This window comes from Zonotrichia leucophrys, chromosome 18 (genome assembly GCF_028769735.1).
Source record: "Zonotrichia leucophrys gambelii isolate GWCS_2022_RI chromosome 18, RI_Zleu_2.0, whole genome shotgun sequence".
NCBI lineage: Eukaryota > Metazoa > Chordata > Aves > Passeriformes > Passerellidae > Zonotrichia > Zonotrichia leucophrys.
The window spans coordinates 9139759-9164991 of NC_088187.1; the positions used below are offsets into that span (position 1 = coordinate 9139759).

The 25233-nt window shown below is 39.7% G+C and overlaps 1 protein-coding gene across 2 annotated transcripts in view; it reads right to left on the reverse strand.

Moving 5' to 3' along the window:
• The window catches only part of PRKCA (protein kinase C alpha), a 151934-nt gene that overhangs the window by 67957 nt on the left and 58744 nt on the right, over window positions 1-25233 (reverse strand). For both annotated transcript variants that reach the window (XM_064728231.1, XM_064728232.1), the window contains exon 3: window positions 22872-22954. In XM_064728231.1, the coding sequence (XP_064584301.1) occupies window positions 22872-22954 (83 nt within the window). The remainder of the gene's footprint in view (window positions 1-22871; window positions 22955-25233) is intronic.

Below are 25233 nucleotides of genomic sequence, written 5' to 3' on the forward strand. Positions count from 1 at the left end.
AGGTTGGACACTTGTCTGCTGGTTGCATCATTTATCACTTGGATTCAGCCTTTAGCTGGGAGCTCTGCAGGCTGATATTGCCACAGAGGAAATAAAAAATTGGGAAGATCTTATGTTCTATTCAGAAAAGGTATTCCAGAGCAATGTTTGTCAGGATTACAGCAGGCACCCAGGAAAATTGCTTGCATGGATGGCAGCAGAGTGAGGGCATTATTCCTCATCTGCAAGGAATGTAATTTTTTAAAAGAAGAAGAAAAGAAACTGCAATTCCTCTGTAATACCAATCTGCAGATTAACAGAGGCTTTTTCTAGCACTGCCAGCTAAGCCTTTGTAAGGCTGCATCCAAAACAATTATTTAAATTAATCCCAGGTACAAATGGAATTGCATAATATTAATCCTGCTGAAAGAAAAATCTGCTATGATAAATATGTAGAAAACTGACATGAGGAGCAAAGAAAACACCTTTGAAACGCAGTTTTGCTAAGACTGGTCAGGTGCTGTGCCTGTAGGAGCCCAGGAACGTCCCTGGTGGCACTCAGGGGTCGCTCCTTCCTTCTCTGGTGGCCACTTTGGCAACAATCTGCACGTCCACAGCCAAGCAAGAGGCAGCCGGAGGTGGTTTTTTAGTTAGAGATTAAAATAAATATAAAACCCTGGGAGAAAAATGCTTCCATGACTGTGTATAAGACAGAAAAATCTAAATACAAAACAAATATGAATGAATTAGCAGCCCAAAAATTACAATTTCAGGGGTCCTAAAGAAAATTCACTTCATCCCAAAAAACAAGTCCTCACCATTACATGAGGCAAACCCAAGGAAACAGTAATTGTGCCCTCCAGATGAACTTTCACATTTCAGAGACAACAAATGGTTTCAGATAATACTTTTACAATGTGCATAATCTAAATTATTAGATGGCAACATAATGCAATTAGCATGACAAAGCTTAATACTGATATAAATCCTTCTGTTACAGCTTATATTGAGAATTTAATACTCAGGAAAAAATCTGTTCATTGCTCCTCACTGGGCCTTTGGTTTTTATAAAAATAAATTAATTGATGGGTTTTAAGTTTGCACGAAAAGCTTCATCTGTTGAAATAAACCAAAGATGTGCTGCATCAAGCAGATACAATAATTTAACTGCATTTTATTCCCTGTGCTGCACAGGAATCAGAGGTTTTGCACAACAGAGCTACAACCATGGTGTGAAGCTGTAGTCCCTCTGATCCAGGAGTGACACATCTCTGATCAGAAGGGACAGGGGAAATCCATAAATTCAGCACAAAGGTGCAGGACCAAGCCTCAAGTGACTGCTGCATTTCCAGTCAGATTCAGGGCATCCCCATCAAATTCATAGAGTGCTTGTGCAAAAAGAAAACAATACCTGGTACAGATATCTTTTTTTTTTTTTTTTTTAAATTCAGATAAAATCAGCATCTCAACCTCTTTTCCACATTCTGGACATTCCTGTTCACTCAAGATCATACCTAAGTGTTAGCGCTGCTTTGATTTTTGTTAGAGCTCTCTCCAGTGCCCTTTTCTGAGATTTATGGGCAGCTTTAACGCCTTGAAACAGTGGCAGGGACAATGACAAAGCACTTCTCAGCTCCAGCACACTCAGCCTCTGCAGGTGCCTTTGGAATCTGACATCATTTTGAAGCCAAAAGTGGTCCCTGACTTTGCACCTCCCACCCTTGGGATGAATTCCAGACAAATAATGTGGGACATGAGCTATGGAAGGGCAAACCCCAGCTCAGGCACGGGGCACCAATCATCCATCCCACAAACTGGGATGCTGCCCCACAAATGAGGATTATCCTGCCTGCACTGCAGGGCTGGAGCTGCTGAGAACGAGCTGCTCAAGCATTTTCTGCAAGTGAGCTGCTGAGGAAGGAAAGGCCACGCTCTGGAGATGCTCTGACTCCAGGAATTTCCAACAGCCCTTCAACACAAGGAGATAAATTTATCTGGTAGCAGAAACAGCAGCAGCAACCCCCACTAATTCAGCATTTCTGCTGCCACCCAGAGCAGCACAATCCCCGTCTCAGGGTGCATTTGGGGTGAGATGAGTCGGACCCACCTTGATGTGGACTCACTCTGACGTGCAATCAAAGCCAAATCAAAGCCAATTCCCAGCCTAGACAGACTTTCCCTGCACCTCTGCCAATTATTATTGCTGTGCCTTAAGGTTCTCCCCCAGCACTGCAACAGGCTTTGACTTAACATTAAACAACCTGCCCTGGGTTATTGAGAGCAAGATGACAAAAGTCCAAACCACAAGAAATCCCACAGTTGATCGTGACCGGCTGCATCTGGCACAGAAATCTATAAAAATGCATTATTTAAGAAAAAAATAAATTGTAGCTCGGAAATAAGATCAGTTCAAGCTGGAATAAAAATGTAGTTTCATAAAAAATATCAGTTAGAAAAGTCAAATCAAATTTGCAGTAAAATGAAACATGGTTACAACATATAAAAAATAATTACAGTGTTAAGTGTTTACAGAATCATATTATCTCCCCTAAGATAAACATGGCTTTAAAAGTGGTTAAAACAAATGTGTCTCCATGAACCACTGTTACTTTTAGTCCCAAATTCACCAATTTGCTTTAAATTCATTCCCTGCCTGCTCCCCTTGCCCACAGTTTCTGCCATTACCTTTGTGCCTGGCTTGTCAATCACAGCATCAGAGACTGGCACCTCTCTCCTTCCATTCATCACTTCCCCATTTGCCTTCAGCACTCAGCATCATTAATTTATCAAGTCTCATTCCTTTCAACTCCCACGGCTACTTCAAGTGTGACAGAGCATGGTCTTGTGCTATTATTTTTATTTTTTTTTTACATATTTCCTGTCAGGCAAAACAAATGAGGCTACTCTGCAGCAAGAGCACAACATCAAGAGAAAATCTGTTACCAGAGCTTAATAGAAGTTTAGGTACATGAAGTATAAACACAGCTCTATGCTGGTTTATTATTATTTTAATTATTATTTTTATTGTTGTTATTCATGGGGAAGCACCTAAAAGAACCACAGAATTCTCCCTATATAAGCAGGCACATTCTCATCCCTGTATCATATGAACTATCTGTAAAAATCTATTAAAGCATTTAGACATGTTTTATTACCACAGCAACAACATTTTTTTCAAGAAGTTCTTCAGCAAAAGAGTAAATTCTGAGCCTGTCAAGCAGCAAAATAAATTGTCCAAGAGCAAGCAGCACCATCCAGTTCAGCACAGCCCAGTTAAATGATTAGTCAGTGCCAGACACGGTGGAAATCCTCCCCACAGAGGGATCTGGGCAGCCTCAAAGGTCACAGCAAACCTGGTTTCTGACACGCCACATCACATTCCCAGAGCAGGAGCTGCACCAGCATAGCCAGGGGGTTTTTGGGAAGATTTTGCAGTCTAGACCCTCAAAAATGAATTTTAGAAAATGCAAAATAAAGGTTTCCCACTTTTTTTTTTAATCATTAACAAAATAATTCCATTTGGAAGGCGCTGAACTATTTTGCAGAGATTTGACATTATGCAACTGACAGTCCTCTATCAGCAAACCAGTCCATACCTAAGACTTAGAGAAAGAATTACAACAGGTTTGATCAAATATGACATTTATCTGTGCAACAGCCACTTATTTCACAGATAAATACAGATGCCATGAGTCAGATTTTCTCTTCCTTATTATTTTTTGTATGACACTGCATTATAGATAAGAAAGAAAAAACACCTGAAGCCTCACCCTGCAGAAAGAACAATTCCCAAGTGCTCCATAAATAAAACTCAAGCAGTTCTTGTGATGGAGAGATATTAATTTCAAGTCCCACATCTCTGGGCTTTTTTCCCCTATTATATATGACATTGTTCCATTATTGCACTTCATCACCAACAGTCTGCTGGTGATCCATAGGTTAATAAAATACAGACTTAAAACTGTTCAAGTGACTATCCAAGCACTTGGCTGATCATTTTTCCTCTACCTACCAGCTCCTCTGTCAATACATTCACCACTTGTGTCTGACTTCTGCTCCTGATGCAGCTCAATCTTGTGACTGACTGAATAATTTCATTTTTTACTCTGGCTTTAGTAGATTTCAGCCCCAACATTCACAATCAGCACAGATATGCTCAAGTGTCTCTTAAAATACGCAAACTTGTGGGATTTAATTTTTTAACATGCCCTGGTTGAGAGGCCTCAGTTTAAAAAACAGGTTATCAGTGAGTCAAGCTTTGATTTTATAGAGAATCAGCAATCCACTTCTTGTAAAAGCAACAAACACACAGAATATAATTAACATAACACAATTAAGCAGTTTTTCTGCCTGCCTCAAGATTGTACTAAATAAATATATTAAACCCAACAGAAAAATGTTCTCATGGCTAATCAGTAAAGCAGGTAAATACTTTTTAAAATCAAAGCCTTCTCTGTTAAATAAAGAAATGTTGAATTCATGGAGTGAAATAAAGCCCAAAATATGAATGCTGAATATGAAGTAAGATTATATGTTTAAAACCTCCTCTGCAGAGAACTGTATTTACATAAACTGCAGGTTAACAAATGAAAAATGGCAAAAGCTGTAGATGAAAAACTCTACAGGAAAGTATTAATTAGTCTGGTGCTGATGAAAAGGAAACAAAAATCCTTACCCTAAAGCTTCCTATAATGCTCCTTGATAAAACATGGATTTGTGCTCACATATTACCAGTTTACTTATCACGCCCACAGCATCATGAAATGGAGAGTTTAGAGTAAGTAGTCCATCCAATAAAATGGTGATTTATTTTGGAAATGCAGGGTTAAATGGCAATATTGATTTGAAACACAACTCCTCCATTCAGATAGGTATCTCTGTACAGTCCCTGAATGTGACAGGATTGGGGGGAAATATGGCAAAGGAACAAGGAACAGAAATTAATTAGAGACAGTAAAACTGAAGCAGAAATTTGGAGATGCCACAGGAAGTGGTATGGGAAGAGCAGGTCCTGTAGGGATTGGATTATCTCTGTAAATATAGAAATACATAAAAAAAAAATATATATATATATGTGTCTCCTTTCCAACCCAAAGCATTCTATGATTCTGTGGCATATCTGAGGATGCTGGATCAGATTGGAGCAATGATTATCCCAAGCACTCAGAACAAATTTAAAAAGCCACCACCACATCCCTGATCTCTGAAAATGAAGTTTTAACCAGTGGAAAAAGAAACTTTCCCAGTGAATTGGGGGGTGCCACACGACTCTGAAATCAGTATGCTGACAAGGAGATACTCCCAGTTTTGGGGCCTTATGATTCCTGAAGCAGACATCTGCTTCCAGATCCCTGGGGTTCTGAATTATTTTTAAACTCTGAACAAAGAACACTTAGTACCATGAACTTCCAGATTCACAGCTGGGTTATTTTAAGGAGACAAAAAACTTATTGGAATCTTTTTTTTTTTTAATTTTGCAATATTTTAGCTTGAAGTTATTAATCTGTCCCTTGAGGATTCAGGACCTCCTAGAACACTGATTTTAAATATTAGGTGTCTTTCAAAGACACAGGCTTCTCACATGGCCTTGAAATAAACGCCTGAAATATCTCAGTGCAATAACCCAAATGGAGCCCTTGTTAAGGAAGGGGTTGGGTTTCTCCTTGATTAGAGAATCACAAAATGTCCTGAGGTGAAAGGGCCCACAAGTATCACTGAGTCCCCAAAGGGAACAGCCCAAACAGGGATCAAACACAACCTTGGTGTTCCTGGCTCCAAGCAACTGAGATCATGTCACACACCAGAAACCTCATTCTCCAAATCTCCAACTGGAAAATGTAATCCCCATAAACATTTCCTGAGGCTGAGAAGCAAAGATCTTTTATTTTCACAGAGCCCTGTGAAAGCAGAGAGCTCTGCAGAGCAGGGAGTGCAGATCCCATCTGGGGTCAGGAGAGTGGGAATCCCTCCAGATTCCTGTGGGATCCAGGCAGGAGTCAATTCCTCTGTGCCTAATTAGCAATTTGTAAAATACCTGTGTGGAAAGGTCCTTTCCTTGCAGGGATGTGATGGGAGGGGAGTTTGGGGGGGTCAAAGCTCAGCACAAACCCAAACCCAGCTCAGGCCAAACCCAAACCCAGCTCAGCACAAACCCAAACCCAGCTCAGGCCAAACCCAAACCCAGCTCAGGACAAACCCAAACCCAGCTCAGCACAAACCCAAACCCAGCTCAGCACAAACCCAAACCCAGCTCAGGCCAAACCCAAACCCAGCTCAGGCCAAACCCAAACCCAGCTCAGGCCAAACCCAAACCCAGCTCAGGCCAAACCCAAACCCAGCTCAGGACAAACCCAAACCCAGCTCAGCACAAACCCAAACCCAGCTCAGCACAAACCCAAACCCAGCTCAGCACAAACCCAAACCCAGCATAGGACAAACCCAAACCCAGCTCAGGACAAAAATCCAAACCCAGCTCAGCACAAACCCAAACCCAAACCCAGCTGAGCACAAACCCAAACCCAGCTCAGGCCAAACCCAGCTCAGGCCAAACCCAAATCCAGCTCAGCACAAACCCAAACCCAGCTCAGGCCAAACCCAAACCCAGCTCAGCACAAACCCAAACCCAGCTCAGGCCAAACCCAAACCCAGCTCAGCACAAACCCAAACCCAGCTCAGGACAAACCCAAACCCAGCTCAGGACAAACCCAAACCCAGCTCAGCACAAACCCAAACCCAGCTCAGCACAAACCCAAACCCAGCTCAGGACAAACCCAAACCCAGCTCAGGACAAACCCAAACCCAGCTCAGCACAAACCCAAACCCAGCTCAGGACAAACCCAAACCCAAACCCAGCTCAGCACAAACCCAAACCCAGCTCAGGCCAAACCCAAACCCAGCTCAGCACAAACCCAAACCCAGCTCAGCACAAACCCAAACCCAGCTCAGGACAAACCCAAACCCAGCTCCTGACCCCTGGGGAAACATCAGGAGCACAAAGCAGCAGATGAAATCATTGCTCTGACATGGCTTCAGAGCAAAAGCCCAACCTGGAGGATGCACTGAGTCCCCTGACATGACATATAAAGCTTCCTCCCAAAATCAGCCCAAAAAACAGAAATAAGAGGCAAAGCCTCAACAAAACCTGGCCTAATACCGAAAGCCTGCTCCTGCATTTGTTAATGATTCCTTACTGACTTGATGATTGTTTCAAAGTTCTTAATGAATTCAAACTCAATTTACTCACAGTAACACGGAGCTTTAGTAAATTTACATCTTACATATTTACAATGGAATTAAATGTCCCTCTTTGTTGCAGGATGACAAATTTTGTAGCTGTCTCCAACTTCAAATTGCTAAACAGATGCTCAGTCAGCCTTCACTGAATCACCCAAATAGTCAGCAAAGATTATTGCTTGTCTTCTCTGCTGTTCTGTATCACAAACAAAAATATTTTTTCTTTTTCTCCTTTTTTTTTCAGAGTAATTCAATTTCTTTTAAAAGATCATTAAAATGAGTTTTAAAGAAAATTAAGGAATATTATTGCACAGTCTCAGCATCGCAGGATATGATCACAGAGGATATTCTTGAAGCAGCAAGTTTATGCAAGGTCAGGGCAGAGAATATCCCAAAGGAAAACCCAACTCAGTAAAGCAGCACAAGGCACAAAGGGCTTTAGTCCCAACCATGCTATTAAAGAAATGTTTGCTCAAGACTGGCAGTTCTTGAAGTTTGATGAAGAGTTATTTACAACTAATTAATCTGAAGAATAAAAATTTTACTCTCTTTTCCATTTTTAACTCACTCTCCTGGACGAACTATGAATAACAGAAGTTTCAGAATCTCAGGAAATTCATTCCTGTTGACAAGACCTGACATTGCTGTGTTCACCAGCTCTCACCCCTCCAAGGAGAGCTGCAAAGGAGCTCTGAAAGCCATTAATTACATGGAAATGATTTGCCAAACAAAATGATTTTATCATCTGAGGGAAAGTTGGTCAACTGCTCCAAACTTCTGCCAGCCAGTTAATGAAGAGACTTTGGCAGAATCTTCTGCAGAGACCATTCCCAGCAAGAAATGAAACACCACCTGCATGGCCAGAGAGGGGCAAACAGGGGGTTTGTACTGGATAGAAATTCCTGATCAGTCCTTCAGGACGAGGGCACAGTCAGGGCTTAATAGGGAAACAAACAATTAAAAATAATTGTGTTAAAAACTGAATTAATGGAGCAAACAAACACTGAAATAAACCACAAGTATCATAATCCACTGAAGTGAAATCCATAGAATCACAATAGAAGAATGAAAATTCTATTTCATTTTAGCCAGAGAATTAAAGAACTATTACATCTGACCGCCAGTCAGTGCAGACAGGTCATAACTCTAAAAGCCATCAGCAGTCCCCACACTTTGCTGGTTTTATCTTCTGCTGTTTATCAAGAGGACATGCCCAGAAATCACTTAGGAATCATTTATTCCTAATCACTTTTTAGGAATAAAACTTAGGATACCACCTTAAACACAGATGTACTGGAGTAATTCAACACTATTGATTTTCATTAGAAAAGTTACAGAGGGAACACTTAAATATGTCAGGATTTTCACATCTCCCCTTTTTAAGCATGGAGCATTTGCCAAGTCGAGATACAAAAGGAACATTTCTGCTGGCCAAGTAAAATATTCTGTCTGTAGTAAGGGCAGCTTTGTTATTCTTTGTGGAGAATCCTCTCACCCTCACCTGCCCAAAAAGCTCTGAAAACAAACAAACCAACCAGGAAAACCCCACAGCAAAGACCTAAAAGAGAATAAAAGCTGAGGAGAAATGCCCATTAAAGGAGGGCATTTCTTTCCACCTGATGTTCCTCCACAGGGCTTTTACTCTTTGCTTTGGTTCTAAATGGAAAGATGAACATTTCTCTTTGGTTTCAAATGGAAAAATGAATATTTCTCTTTGGTTTCAAATGAAAAGATGAACACTTCTCTTTGGTTTCAAATGGAAAAATGAACACTTCTCTTTGGTTTCAAATGGAAAGATGAACATTTCTCTTTGGTTTCAAATGAAAAGATGAACATTTCTTTTTCATTTTCATGCAGACTGCCATTTTTCCCCCCAGTTTTGTTCAAGCAGACAGCAAGTGTTGTTTCAGGAGGCAACAAGTTATCTTGAAGGGACTCTGCAGACTAATAAAATGCTTTGAAGAGTATTAAGGAGGTCAATCTGTCCAATTTGTTTTAATTGAACTAGACACAGATGGTATATGGTTTAGTTTAATTAGGCTGTAGATAAAGAACATTTCAACTTGCCAGTGTTAGGATAAATCACTAAATAGCAGCATATACTTGGAAATATATAAGGCCAAAACCTTTGCTGCATTACTGAGAAATTGGGGCAATTTCTATCAAAGGATCAAAAGACTAGTCCCATTAGAAAAAATAAGGAAAAACTTCACAAGGCCCTACATAAATTATGAGTAAATTGAGAAAATTGAAAAATACATTCTGAGAAACATTTATTTACTACAAAACTAATGCTGGTTCTTTCATTACAGGGACATAATACAATAAGGCACAGTAATCTATCACAAACTATAGTTACAATTAAATAGATTATTCTACCCATCCATTAAGGAGATCTAATTATGGACTATCATTAGCAAGGACATAATTCTTTTTTTCCTTTGTTTTTTCAATTACGACCTATTTGTTTTCTCCCTTTATTGACAAACTTCACTTCTAAGTTATCATCTTTTAAGTCAGAATAACATTTAACAGTCTTTTAAAAACTGGCTATACTCAGATGATTTTGCAGAAGGCTGGGTAGACTGGAGAAATCCAGTTAAAGCTGTTTTCCCTAGTCTGCTTTTTTGAAATTATTATTATTCCAGGAAGCTTTTTGAACCAACAGTTTCCTGCCACTTGCCTTATTTACAACTGCACCTCTTTTTAATCACAATGAATAAAACATATACAAAAGCTGCAAAGCTTATAAAAAAAAGATGGGGAGACAGCTGAGCTCTGTATTTTAGGCAAAAAAGATGGGGATGATGGGGACATTTACTCAAATCAACTGCAGCAAATGCCCAGCTGATGGTGGGAACTGCAGGGACAGAGAGCCCAGCTCTGCACCTGCAGAAGAAATTTCTCCTTGCTGTGGTTATTTGAGTCTCCCAAAGCCCAAGGACTGTGGGAGGACACCCTGAACCCACAGCAGCATCTCCAATTCCATTTCCTACTAAATGAACTATAAATTTTTTATCTGGTTTTATAGGCATCACTCTCTATCATTTCTCCAGCCGTTGGTGCCATCACCACCAGAGCCAGAGCTCTTCCTGCCTGGGATTCTGTAGGAAATGCACTGAACACTTTTGTATAATCAACATTTTCCTGAGGGCTCTGAGTGGAATAGATGCAGCACAGTTTATTTGGCATCTTTGGAGCTTTTCTTGCAGTTGTAAATCTCACACACTCTTTATTTCTGCGTTAAAGAAACAGTTTAAATACCAAGTTTGTAAATCAAGCACAGTTCATTAAGCACCAAAGACTCCCACTGACTCAGATGCAAATTTTGTACTAATGTTAGAAAAGCTTGGAAACCCACTGCTTCCCAGACCTTTCCCTGAATTTCTCCAGACTTCCAAAGCAGCACCTTGCATTCAGGACCTGCTGCAAATCTCAGCTGCTGGCCCATGCAATCCAGAGCAGTTCTCATTTTTACTGAGCTCTCCCTTGACAAACAAGTCAAGGAAAAAAATTGCAATGCTGAGCCACATAACTTTCAGTAGTGCAGGTTTTTTTCCAGCCAGGTATTTGTGGAGCTGCAATGTTTTTAGAATAAATATATGCCATAAATACTTTTAGATATATGACATTTCTGCACAAGTAGACACACAACTGCATAACAAAAACCTATGCAAATAGTAAATATCTTGTATTTTGAACAGCACAGAACACCTCACCAACTCCCACATCAGGTGTTGATTTATTAACCTAATTTTCAAAAGCACCAAGTGCCTCCTTGCAGCTCCTGCTGGCTCTGCTGGGGAACACAAACACTAATGAGCATAGAAAATGAACAATATCTGTGTGCACATGCCTGCATGTGCATGGATGAGGAATTCCACATCCCCTTTAGAGCAGGGCACATTTTGCCAAAAGGCCTTAATTAAAAAAAATAAATCTCATCTTCCAGATACTTTCATGCATGACACTCTAAGAAGGCAAAAAAAAATCTATTTTGAAGAAGGAATTTGATTTTTAATGTGATCCTTTTGAACCCCAACTTCAGGAAATGTTTAATTTTTGGAAGGCTGTATTGATTAAGATGCATTGGTCTTTTATTGCAGTGAGTAATAACCCAAATTCTTGGAGTGTATCCCGAGAATATTGGCAAAACAAGCAGTGATGAACCTGAGGGAGGGGCTGTGACAGGGGCGGAGCGACAGGAAAATGAAATGCAGCACAAGGACGGCTGTAGTGAGAGAAAATTAAACTCTGCTTTTTTCCTCCTTTATTTTAGAACGACTTGAAAACGAAGTTTTATTAGAGGAGCCATTTCTGGAGCGTTGTGTCACTGAAGTGATTCAGATCAGAGCAGCCCGGAGGAGTTGGGGTCTGCGCTGGAGCCTCTCCTCGATTGACCCCGGGCTCTGCTGCTGCCAAGCACAAAGCTCTGGGCATCACTTTGATTTATCTGAGCTTGTAAGATCAGCAAACAGCTGCACCTTCTCACACAAGAGCATGGGATTAGTCTGGAATGGGAGAATTGAACATTTTCTACCCCTCTCTACAATGCGCTTCCAGCAATTTAAAGGGTATTTCTATTTCTCTTAATTTTACCTCGGTGTGGGCAGGTTTCTAAATAAAACATGTTAAATATAAACCCATTTGTGTTTGACCAAAGTCTTTCATATTATTTATGGAGAGTCCCCTTTGAGCAGGAATATTGAACAAAGTCTGTTGATTGCAGAGTTCTTTTTATTTCCCTGAATGGTCCAATCATGCTCTTGGCACATGGAGAGACAAGTAGCAGATGTTAAACAGAACTCTGAGGGATTTATACATTTCTCCTAAAAGTTACAGGACTGCTTTATTTCTAGTGGGTTTGGGGTTTTTTTTACTATCCTTCTATCTTTTTTTTTGGTTCTGCTTCTCCCAAAGTCTAAATACCAAAGTAATTGGACTCCTATTCTATTTGATATCAAAACAGAGTATTGACTTCACTAAATTTCAAAACTGACAACTGAATTTTGGAAGAACAAGATCAACATGACAAAAGAAACACCCTAAAAATCTGAGAATAACCACAAAAATCAAAGCCTTTGGTTATTAAAATTCTTATTTTTCTTTCTCAAGGGAAGTAAAAATAATATAGTTTTAATATAATTTTAAAAAGGGAATATCATTAATAGGCATTGCGGAATGGGACTTCAGCTTCAGATTTAACAATCCAATCTCTCTACTCATAACTAGGTCAATCTGTAGGTACTAATATAGACCTTGGATTTTGACTAAGAAAGAATTTCACAAAGTTATTTATAAAAAGGAATGCCCAGGTCTTCTTGCTGCTGCATGGTAAGATTGTAGGACTCAAATTATCTTTGATTAAACACAAATATTTTTTGCAGGAAGGAAAAAGTAATTTGGGATAATCCCAGATTTCAAATGATTCTAGGGGAAAAGTTATTTTAGAATAAAACCTGAGACAAAGAAACAAAGAACCTTCTCCACAAACAGTCCATGTATTTATGCATGGCCTATTTAACATAGGTTTTCTATATATTCTCATGCCAGTCTGTTCCCAACTCCCTCAAACCTCATTTCTGCAGTCAGGGTGCTTTTTGTCCTATTTTTGGACAGGGTAAATCAGAATTTTTATACATTTCTGCTTGTACATACACCCTAAAAGGAACCATTCTCTGGTGCTCACTGGAGTCCCTGTCCAATCAATCATCATTTGCTTTTCATTCCAAGAAATCAGACTCTCAAACTGCACCTGCCTCTGATTTTCCAGGCCACTTTTCCCCCTGGAATGACCAAAGTCCATCTGAAAGATGGAGCAAAAAGCTTTTTATTCCTTTTCACGTATTTTTACCCAATCTCTGGCAACACAAAAGGAAGAATATTGACCCCATGGACTCCAGTCTGTGATTTACAATTCCCAGCATTGTAATTAGACACCAAGTGCTCAATTTAATGATAATAAAGCAATTAGGTGGATAGGAGAAAAGGCTATTTGCAGACCAAAGATGGATAATTTCTCTTCTTATTATAACTTTTATAAAAATATAATTTCTCTTCTTATTATAACTTTTATAAAAAGAATGAAGACCTTAAGATTCAGAAAATGCCTTTTCAAGAAGGGTTACATAGAAATTGCTTTTAGAAATTATACTGCTTCTATTAAGTTTAGTTTTAAGACCTTCTTTTTGATAAACTCTTTAATTAATGTCCCTGCAGTTAATAATTTGCTGCATTCTACCAGTACCTCAGTGCTAATAGGTTCTAACCTAAATAATAACCAGCTTTCAAAAAACTCCAAGTTTTGGGCTTTTTTTTTTTCTTTTCTAAAAAAGGCAAGAAAAGTAGCCAAAGCTATGCAGACACTTCTTACAGCTATTTTTGTAGAGGCTTTTATCTCCTTTCTGGTCCGTTCTCTGCTGGTCTGATGCTCCTGTTGCCATAGAAACAGACCTGAAGGTGCTTTGATACAGATTACAATGGTGTTCCCAACACTGAGACATTTCTTTCATCCTCAGTTCAGCAGGTACTGTTCTCATGGGGACACAGAGGAAAAGGAATAAATCAATCTCTGACTTTTCCATCAATTAAGTTCTCATTAGCAGAATTTATGATATGCTTCTGCCTTTAGTTTATGAGCTCAGCGCTGATCACTGGTACTTTAAGGACTGAGGTTCATTAATTACACAGGCCATGCCACTGTAATTTATTTGCAAGGGAACAGCAAAAATCAAATTATGAAGGGGAATCATGACTGGCACCGTCTTAACTTCAGCAGAAGCATCAGGATTTGGTTTTTCAGCACAGGTAATGCTCCATTGCCTTAAAATCTGTTTGCATCAAGTTTCATTGGGCTGCTAGAAAAAACAGATCAATTATAAAATGACAAGAGTATTAAGATAACACTTAATACATGTTCCCTGAGGTCACTGATTACTTCAAGACAAATCCTATCTATCCCAAAGGCTGAAAAAAAAAATCTGTGAGGTACCTGGATCTCTTCAGAGTATGACCCCAATAATGGACATCAGTGAAAATGAGAAAGCACAAGAGCAATGGCCAAGAAGGAAACCAAACTGTTTGGTTCCTTGATGCTTTCCCAGCATCAAGGAAAAAAAAATCTGTGAGGTACCTGCATCTCTTCAGAGTATGACCCCAATAATGGACACCAATGGATCTGCAGTGGAACAGGGTGGCAGCTGCTCCCTGCCCAGCCAGGATGTCCCCATGTCCCCTCCCTGCTTTTCCTCTCTCTGTTCCAGGGTCACAGAATATTAAGATAACACTTTAATACACCTTCCCTGAGGTCACTGATTACTTCAAGACAAATCCTGTATTTCCCAAAGGGTGAAAAAAAAAAAAATCCGTGAGCTATCAGGATCTCTTCAGAGTATGACCCAAATAATGGACATCAGTGAAAATGAGAAAACAAAAGAGCAATGGCCAAGAAGGAAACCAAACTGCTCCTGTGCATGCAAAACTTCCTTGATGCTTTCCCAGCAGCCAATGGACCAATGGATCTGCAGTGGAAGGCGGTGGCAGCTGCTCCCTGCCCAGCCAGGATGTCCCCATGTCCCCTCCCTGCTTTTCCTCTCTCTGTTCCAGGGTCACAGAATATTAAGATAACACTTTAATACACCTTCCCTGAGGTCACTGATTACTTCAAGACAAATCCTATCTATCCCAAAGGCTGGAAAAAAAATCTGTGAGCTATTTGGATCTCTTCAGAGTATGACCCAAATAATGGACATCAGTGAAAATGAGAAAGCACAAAAGCAATGGCCAAGAAGGAAACCAAACTGTTTGGTTCCTTGATGCTTTCCCAGCAGCCCATGGATCAATGGGGCTGCAGTGGAAGGGGGTGGCAGCTGCTCCCTGCCCAGCCAGGATGTCCCCATGTCCCCTCCCTGCTTTTCCTCTCTCATCTCTCTGTTCCAGGGTCACAGCACCTCCATAAAAGAGCTTTGCTCTTTCCCAAGAGTACAAGCTGTTCTTTTCTCCCCACCCCCAGAGGAGCTTCCCTGGAGCTGGGATTTACACCAAGGAGCTGAGGCCACACCATTTCAACTCAGCAAACTCCTGCAGCACCCCAAGGACAGAGCCCAGCCATCCCCAGAGCTGGGGACACTCTGGTGACACATTAAAATCACTCTGAGCATATGGGATCTGCGGTGCTTTTCAAAATGAGCCCACTTCTTTTATGCCAAATTAAGATTGAATCTAATTTTGGTGCAAGAACTGCCACCTCAACAAACAGACAGTGCTAAAAATGGCCAGCATTCTGCAAGGCTCTCTCAGTGGTCTGTCTGTGTCTCTTCCAGCTCCTGAGTTCAGTGTGCCATAGTCACTCTTCTTTATTTTAAAACCCACATAGTTTTGGGGGTGGAACCTGACAGAAATGTCTGTGGTGCATTTTACACATGATATCTCATGTAACAAAACTGATTATTAGTAATTTTGAGGCATTCTTCTCCCTTAAACCCGAATATCAGCACATTTACACAGAGTTTAAAGATTGACACAGGAGACTTTTGCCAAGGGGAAACAAAAGCTGACTTGGAAATAATGAATCTCAACCCAAATTGCACAAAACTCAATATATTCTTAACAACTGGAAATAAGTGCTGTTGGAATTATGCCAACTTCAATTTGGGGAGTTAAACAGAGTTTTGATGGTGAAAATCAGCACCCAGGAGTTGCTGCCACCACAACTGCACCTCATCCACAAGATTTCTCTTTACTACTGGGAATAACTTACTGTGAGTTCTCCTTTTATAGTCCCACTGCCTAATTGTTCTGCAGTGCTAACTTGTGAAAATCAGGGATATTTTTAGGTTCATCATTTATATACATTTCCTAACTGTCTGAGCAGAGCTCTGTTCAGTGATTAACTCTTACCAGCATCACCTATGTTATATTATATATTGCACAGGAAAAGGCTAGAAAGAAAAATATAAAGTCTAAATTTTATGATGCAGCTATTCAGCACTTGCACTGTTCTGGATTGGGAAAATAATAAAAAAAATATTTTTATAAATAAAAAGCTATGAACTTTCAAATCTCAGAGGCTGTAACAAAAATCTAAACTGCACTCTCAGCATCTCAGGCCCAAATTCCATGAACTGAAAGCCTGAAGGGCTGCACTGGAGGATGTGAGCAAATGTTCCTTGGAGCCCCACAGTGTGCAGGCAGGCGCCCACCGTGGATTTCCTGCCATGGGGGGCTCAGGAGAGCATTCACACAGCTCCTTTCACACTGCAGGCAGAATTTCCATGCAGATGGACACAGAGCCAGTCTGGAGACTGGGCTGCAGGGAAAAGGTGGGAATTACCAGTAGTGATAAAAGTTCATGAACTTGTTCCTTTGTAATTTAATTCTGCTTTTGCTGAGGATGGCTCACTGTAGCTAAAAGCCATTTCAGCTGCAATAAAAGGAGTCTGTGCTTTAATTTAGGGATAGAAGGCGCACATGTTTTCTAGGGGGATGATTAATTCAAACACAATCCAGCACAAGAACTGCTTTCAGGTAACCTGGGGAGCTGCTTGCAGCCTCATTCAGATGTAGCAGGTAGGGCCTGGCGTTCGGAAGATCTCGTGATGTTACAGGAAGACAGGGCCCCTGTCCCCTTAGATAAGAAAATTAACATAGGAATGTAGTCCCCTGAACCAGATGCCGGTAATTTTCCACTTGCCCAGGTAACTTTCCATCCCTACTAACCATAGATGGTAAGGACAGACCCTCACCTGACGTAGAAGCCCCCTAGACTATAAAACCCCACGAGAAGAGAATAAAGGCCTTTGATCCTCCACCATATTGGTGCCCGCGTGTTTCTTAGGCCCGAGCGACCCTGGGGAAGGGGATCGCCGTGCTGCTTCCTGAAACCAGGCCGCCTGCCTTGTATCAGAAGGCAACATTCAGGAGAGCATCAAACCCCTCAGGACAGCCAGGGATGGGCAATTCCTGAACCTCTGTGCCCAAAACCTCCTCCCAGTGCCGGAGGAAAATGAGCCCAACATATCCCTCTCAGGATGCACAGACATTTCTCTGCCTTCCTTTAAAAAGAACCTTACCTCTGCACTGAGTCTGTTCAAATTGGAATTTCATTGTCAACATAACCACACTTTGTAATGAGCCAGTGTCACACAGCACCATGGAAAAAATAATTAAACATTACAATTCCAAGCAACTTTCCCCCACTACAGGGCTTTGAAGGCAAAACCAGAGAAACAAAACCTTTATTTTTCCATAAACTGCTTTGGATACTCTTCAGGGATTCAAAAGTCAGAGATTCACAAGCAAGAAAATGTTTATTTTTGTAAGAAAAACTGTACTGCTGTCCTGTAAAATTTGTTTTAAAGCGCCTATGATAAATAATAGAAAGAATACAAATTTTCAGCTCCTTCAGTATCACTTACTGCACTGACTGTGATCATGCTGATTTTGTTATCCAGGAGATGCTTTTGGGGAAAAGGCTGTGTAACACAGCAAGGATCACCATATTTTGACAAAAATACGTTTGCATTGTAAATGTGTTTTATTAAGAATATTACCTACTGCCTGCATCTAATAATGTCTATTGCAAACAAAATCAATGTGATTAATAATTATCATAATTAGAAACCACAGACATGCAAACACTTTGAGTTGTTTCCTTAATCTGTAAATAGAGGGGGCTTTAAATTTTCTCTTTAGGGAATGCAATGAAAAATTGCATCAGAGCTGTTTAAGAATCACTTCCAAAAATTCACAAAGGCTTCTTTTAAAGAGAAGATTTTTGTCAATTTGGCAAGCAGTGAACTGCCTCTTGCCAGGCCTCCCTGCAGTTGTGTATCTTTTGTGATGAAGCAAGAAGGTTTTCATCTTAATTAAAAAGAAAATATTTCTGGGACAAGATTGACTATTACTCAGAATTCAGATTAGCAATGAAACCTTTCCCCCAGACCTTAGTGAGATATGGTTGGATTTGATGATCTTCAAGATCCTTTCCAATCTAAGTGATTTAATGATTCTACAATATTTTATCAAATTAAGTTTGTTGCTGCTCCAGTCTCAAAATGCCCAACATTTCTAACAGTTGTTTTCCATTGTAAAAAAACAACTACAGAGTTAAAAGCAAATCAGACAAGCCCTGCTGCTGCATTTCATTATCCTTGGAAAAAGACTGCAAAGCTTTCTGATTAAAATCCCTTTTTAACTAGTTCTGTAGTAAATCTTAATACTGTGCTTCCAGTTACTGCCTTTTCTTCTCATGTTTGGTTTGGTTTTTGTAATTCCCCAGCTCTCTTTTTCCACTCTGAAACCAGCCTCCTACATGTAAATATGATCTAGAAACATGATTAAATGCCAGTGGGGGAAATAAAACAGAAAAAAAAAAAATCAGCATTTCCTGGAACTGAATAGAAATCTGGACAAGACACCTAAGCCCTCCAGGGCAGAGCAGTTATATTAATTTATTCTGGCTTAGTACAGAGGTGATTCTTCAAATCATTTTTCTCAGTAAGAGTGCAGTAAATGTGGACATCAGCACTCCCCGAGCCTCAGGGCAAACCCAGCCCCTGAACATCAGCATCTCTGAATTAAGAGTTTCCCACTGCTCCCCCAGCACATGAATTTTTAAGGGTCAATCTTTCTCCTCCCAGCTCTAGAATCACAGAAACCATAAATGAAAATCACAGTGGAAGCTCACAGGGCTCACGTCCCATCTCCCCACAGAGCACTCAGGGAATATCCAAATATCCACAGCACTGTGGAGAGAGGGAAAACCCGAGAAAAAATTCTGAATTTCTTCTCTTGGCAGCAGTTCCCCATCACCACACCCAAACCCCTGCCCTGTTATGGAGTTATTTGTCCCTTAAGAGACCTGGGCACAGTTTAAGAGACAAAAAAATACTCAAAGATTGTGCTTTAAAGAACTTTAACACTTCAGTTCTTTCCCAAATTCCAAATTAAGAGGTGCAGAATTCAACATAAAACATTTCCCTGAAAAACAGAATCATGATTTCTGTCATATCCCTGCCTCTGTACCACGAGTGCACAGCTGGCCAGCAGGGAATTTATGATCCACTGAAAACCCTGCTTCAGTTTCCTCTGAACCACTGTCTTCATGATCACACTGACTGACTTTTATTTTTGCTTTTTTGTTATTTTTATTCCTCTCACGAGTGATTTTTTTTGTTGTTTTAATAAATTATATCTTAACACACAGAAAAAATCTGAACTATTAATCACTCTGATTTACTTTTATTTTTGCTTTTTTCTTATTTTTCTTCCTCTCACCAGTTATTTTTTGTTGGTTTAATAAATTATATCTTAACACATAGAAAAAAATGTGAAATGTTGTACTCCAGAATTGCATTATCTCAATGTCCAACCCACTGATGAAAACACCCAACTCCTGCAGCTCCCACAGAACCTCACAGTTGTTCACATTCGCACTGAGCTTTCAAATGTGCTTAAGATAATAAAGCTCCCAAAAATTTCAGTATCAAGAGGATAATTGACTTGGAAATTGCAGTATGTCACCTCTGACATCCCTGGGTTCAGTTACCCTGCAATGATGAGAGGGTAAAACAATATTTGCTGTTTGATTTTATGTAAGGACACATCTGGACCTTCCCATCCATTCTCTCCAAGGTGCTTAAAGAAGAAAGACTCACCAAGTAGAGCCAGATTTTAAATCCTTTCACTGTTCAATCACTCACTCTAATTCAAATTATTTTCACTTTTTAATTTCTATTTATTTTGCTCGCAATTCTCCCTTGGATTCTCTATTATTATAATCTGAAATGGAAATAGTGCTGATCCAGAGGCCATGCTCTGTGAGTTCTTGTGCACTCAAAGTCTTATAAAACCTGTACTGAAACACAAAATACAGTCAAATACTATTTTAAATTAATGCTTGGTTTGTTTAATTACATGCAGCATGTAATTAGGAACATTTTAATATATAACAAAGACACCTTCTGGTCACTGAACTCCATTAACAAAGAAAACAAATATTTAACTCCATTTTTCAATAAACTGACCAATTATCCCTCAATATTGCACACATCTTAACAAAGCTCATTAAAGCACAAATTTCTGAGGCTGCTCTTACATTTCTACACTGATTTACCAAAGTTTTAAGTATTTCATGTATGACTTAAGATAGTTTTAAGAACATCAAGCATCTTCCCAAAGCAAGCACCTGATCTGGAGATGAGGCAGCAGCAGGAGCTGTTAAATTCCCCTCAGCACCACCATAAAGGGGTGGCCATAAAGAGAAAATGAATAATTTCTGTTGAGAGCTGTCAGGCAGCAGGAAAACAACTTCCTGAGCTGCTTTTGCTAAGAAACCAGAGCTCACACCCTGCCAAGTAATAAGGAAATGCACAATTTTTTGATTGTGTGACTTCTTGTTTCACTGAAACAGGATATTGCTCCCCAGACACCACCACTGCAATGGATGAGCACTTTATTCCCAAGTATTATTTTCCTTTTGGCACAAACAGACATTTCAACCTCACATTTCAGCTACTCTGAGTAAAACAAGAAGAGACTCACTTTAAGCTTTCCTCTTTTACAAGGCATTATTTTGCAAGGACTGCCTCATTTATATTAAAAGTACAGGGCACCATAATTTAACATTATTCTGATACACAACAATTATTATTATATAATGATTGTAATTATTATAATTATTGCTCTGGAAAATTAATTTTATTAATGACAGTATTAGTCTTACAATTAATGGAAAGGTAACACTGGAGCATTTGAGTACACAAATTAATTGTGCACCTGCACAAAGTAATTTAGAAAAGGATGTTTTAATATTTAAAAATCTGCTAAATGTTATGTTAAGCTTTATAGCACACTACATTTCAGAACAAAGCTTGTAGCAACTGGGAGAGGAATCAGTTGCTGAATTGTAAAAGGGTTGAAATTACAGTCAAACATTTCAGTAAATTAAAGTATAATATTCTACAATCCTCTTTGTGTAACAGTACCCACTAATGTAGCACAGTTTTAATAAAACATATTTATTTTCTCATTGCTTTTAATCTTCAAACTGTTTTTGAGCTATTGCTGCTGTGTAAATACTGAAAATGATCATTTGGTAACCCAAATACAGGAACGCGACATTAGGCTGATTTATTTAATCACTGAGCCCAAAACCCCAAATCACAAAATGCAGCCAGCAATATTAAAGACCATTAACAACCTGGCACAGACTCTGTCACCAGGAAAAGAGTTCAGTAAAATTAAATGGTCTCACACACAAACCTGCGTTCTCATTTCTGAACTCCAGGTGAACAACCCCAAAGAGCCATCTTATAAAAAAAAATAAATATCCAAGAGCACTTCTAAGAGCCAAACCATTCATTATGGACACAGCAGAGCCACTCATGAGTGCCACCTCTCAATCAAGAATAACTTCCATTAATATCCTAAGTGAGCACTAAGCTCAAACCAGATTTGGGTTCAGAAAAGCAAATATATGAAGAACAATTTTGGTTTCTTGCTCTTGCCTCACCAGTTTTATTGGTAAGGTCTGTATCAGCTAAACAAGAGATACTCAACACTCCTAACTCAATTACACTTCTAACTTTAGCATTTTTCTTCTGCACCTAAATATAAATGATGTGAAATGTATTAAAATGGAAGTTTTAAAAATTCTTCTCAGTTCTTCAACATTTCCCCATACTTAAATTTAAAAATGAGAGAACTTTTTAATATCTGAAATTTTCCAAGACCCCTTGTGGCTCCTGCCCATACATTGTTCACTGACCTCCTGGCTGGCATATTGAAACAATTCATGAGAAGCTCATTAAAAGCTAGCAGGAAAATTCTTCTGGTGCATTTTATCAGAGGAGATAATAGCCTACAATCTAGAGCATGAATATGTGATAAGAAACAAAACAAAGCCATTCAGACAAAGAACACTTGGAATGCATTGTTCCCATAAGCAGATGTTAAATTACTTCACTGTAAAGTGGGATTTCTAAAACCCAAAGAAATGTTATTTTTATGTGAACAAACGAGATCAGTTTATTATTTCAGCAGGGTGACACAAAGATCCCGCACATGTGTCTCACCAGGCAGGCAGATGTGTGGGGAGGAAAACTGGTTGTGGACCAAAAATGCCACAGAAGTACTGACAGAGGAGGATGGAATGGGAGTGTCCAGACTCCTAGACTAGCTCAAACATGAAAATAAAATAAAAACCCAGTAAGCCAGCTGGCTGAAGATTAAATTGTCATTTAACTGGAGCTACAGATCTTTGTGTGCAGTGAGACACGGACCAGAGACAGCTCAAAAGATACACTTTGAGATAAGACAGGTACTAAGAAAGCTCAGAGAAAGCTTCAGCCTTTCTGGGAACTGTTAATGTCAAATACATCCAACATAAAGCAAAGAAAATAAAATGCTGATTCATGGCTGGGTGAACGCCTCAGGGTTATCACATTCTGAGGATATTGTTCTTGGTCACACACTCAAGCTTACTGCTCTTACCAAAAATAGATTTTTCAGTCCATAAATGTTCACTTCACAACTGTTAAAACCCACTTGGACTCAATTATCTGTCGTGAAGAACCCATTGATCCTGTTTGTAATCCATTCTCATGGGTGTAACAAGATAAATCTGTGTAAAGCAGGCTCTGAAAAGTCAATGTACTCACATCAGTGTCAGGCCCCTTGTCAGCCCCAGGACAGGAGAAGGTAACGAACTCATGGCACCTCTTGTGAACCACAAAACAGCAAACTGGCAAAAAAAAAGGGGGAAACAACAGTTAGAGTGGTTGGTGGTGGTGTTCCTTTTTTATTTTGTAACAAATGTAAAATAAAACCTAAATATTTCACCTGTGAGTCAAGGAAAGCAAGCAGAGTCCCATGTAAAATAAAGACACAAGACACCAAGCAAACACTGTGATTAAAGAGGAGATAAGCATTCACATTCAAAAGCCAAGAGACTCCACACAATGATAAATCTTGAATGCTGGAGACAGCCCACAGTGCTCAAATCCAGCGTGGGATGAGCAGTTCCACAAAGGCACATTTCCTGAATCTCAATCCTGCTCTGTCACAGAACTGTCAGTGTGCATCCAGGAGGGATGGGAGGGATGTGCAGCTGGAATGAAACCCATCCTTGGGGCTGGGATTTGCTCCCCTGCATGCCTGGGGAAGGGCTCTACAAAAATCCAAATCTTTCCCAGCTTAATTACTTCTGCGAGGGACCAGAGCTCTCTGTGAGTGAGGCTGTTCTGGAGAACAAAGTGTTCTCATAGCACAGAATGGCAGGAGATAATGGGAAAAGAAAATTAGCTCCTGATTGCAATGTGAAGCCCATTTAAAATTTATGAATGATCTCAAAGAACTTTTTCTTTCTGAGATAAAAAAGTTCCTGCCATGGGATGGAGGCCATAGGTGGTCACACAGGTCCCTCCAAACCACAGCAAAAGAACCATTTCCTTGAGGGTGCTTACTTTAAGAGTCAGAATTCCAGTTTTCACTCCCACTATGGGCTCTTTCACAATATTAAACTTAGTTCAGATATTTTGAAATTGGTCCACATTTCAACAAAAGAGACAATCAAGACTTGAGATTGAAAAAACCTTGTAATAAACACCATGCCATCAAGCAGTGAGTCAGGAGACTATAATGAAATGATTTAAAAGTAATTCACAGCTTGTTTATAGGTAATGCATTCTCTGTATACTTGAAATTTTGCATTTCCAACACATAAAACCACATTATTCCCCAAATCTCAAGAATAAAATAGAGTTAAATTGCTTAACAACAGCAAACATTAAATTTCCTCAACTTCACAGGAAAACAAATTATCCAAATTGTTCTAAAGAGCTCATTGCATGAGGCAACTTTAACCCTTCTCTTTTCCTTTTAAAACAGCCATGAATTTATTTAATGAATAAATAGAGAAGGGAGCTGTGCCCAGGTGCACCTGCAGGTCACTGCAGACACAGCCCTGATCCCATTAATGCCAGCCTGGCCTCATCCCCAGCCCTAAGTCTGCCTTTAAATTCTAATCACCCTCCTCTCCCTCCCAGCTATTTTTCATCAGGATCCCATGCAGAAATGGTTTCCAACTGCTCTATTTCCGACGTGGCATATGTTCATTCTTTGGGCAAAGGGAATAAAGTGGGTTTTGCTCCACTGAGTCCAGATTAGCTCTGCTGACTGCACTTGAGCCACAGTGGCTGCTGCCCACTTGGTTGTCTACTTTGTTAATCAACCCAAATCCCAGTGAATCCTGCAATTATCATTTTGATGGTTTGTTTTCTACCAACTGAAAGATCACTAAGTGGCAATTACCACTAATATTACTTGCAGCTGAGTCATATTTTACTTTCAGACTGTATTTTTGGTTCCAGATCTCCCAGTCTTGAGGACAATAGACTGATTTGTGTTTTCAGTAATAAACCACATGCAAAAAAATTTTAAAATTTTAAATCTTGGTATATCCTTCAGAAAATAAAGAAGTTAACTAATTATTTTGGTAAAAGTTGCAAAGTATAATATGATGATCTGAGACATATTATGGTAATATCTGGAGATCTGTAGAAAGGAGCTGTTTCACCAATGCCAATCTGGACCTTGGAGTGGCTGCTCCAGCTCTGCCTTTATTCAGCATGTGTATAAGGAAAACTGCATATCTGGGCATCTGCTTTGGGCAGAATTTCTGAAACACCACAGCCACGTCCTATCTCTGAGCTGACAGCTCCTCAGAGCTCAGTGTGAAGGAATTCATCCAACCAGAGACAATGCTGACCTTGTTTTTAATATGATTTAAGCACTGAGATAAGGCCATGGGAAGAGGAGTGCCACTGTTTGCTCCAGCCTGTGAACTTTAGCTGTGAACTTCCCTGGAAACAATGCTCCTCATCACATGCCATGGAAAGGACAATTCAGCTGCCAGAGAAAGCAAACCACAGAGGATTTGTCCTTTTGGACTTGGGCTACACCTCAAAACTGTGTGATAATGCTCTGATTATCAGTGCTGGTTACTGAAATCTCAAAACTGAA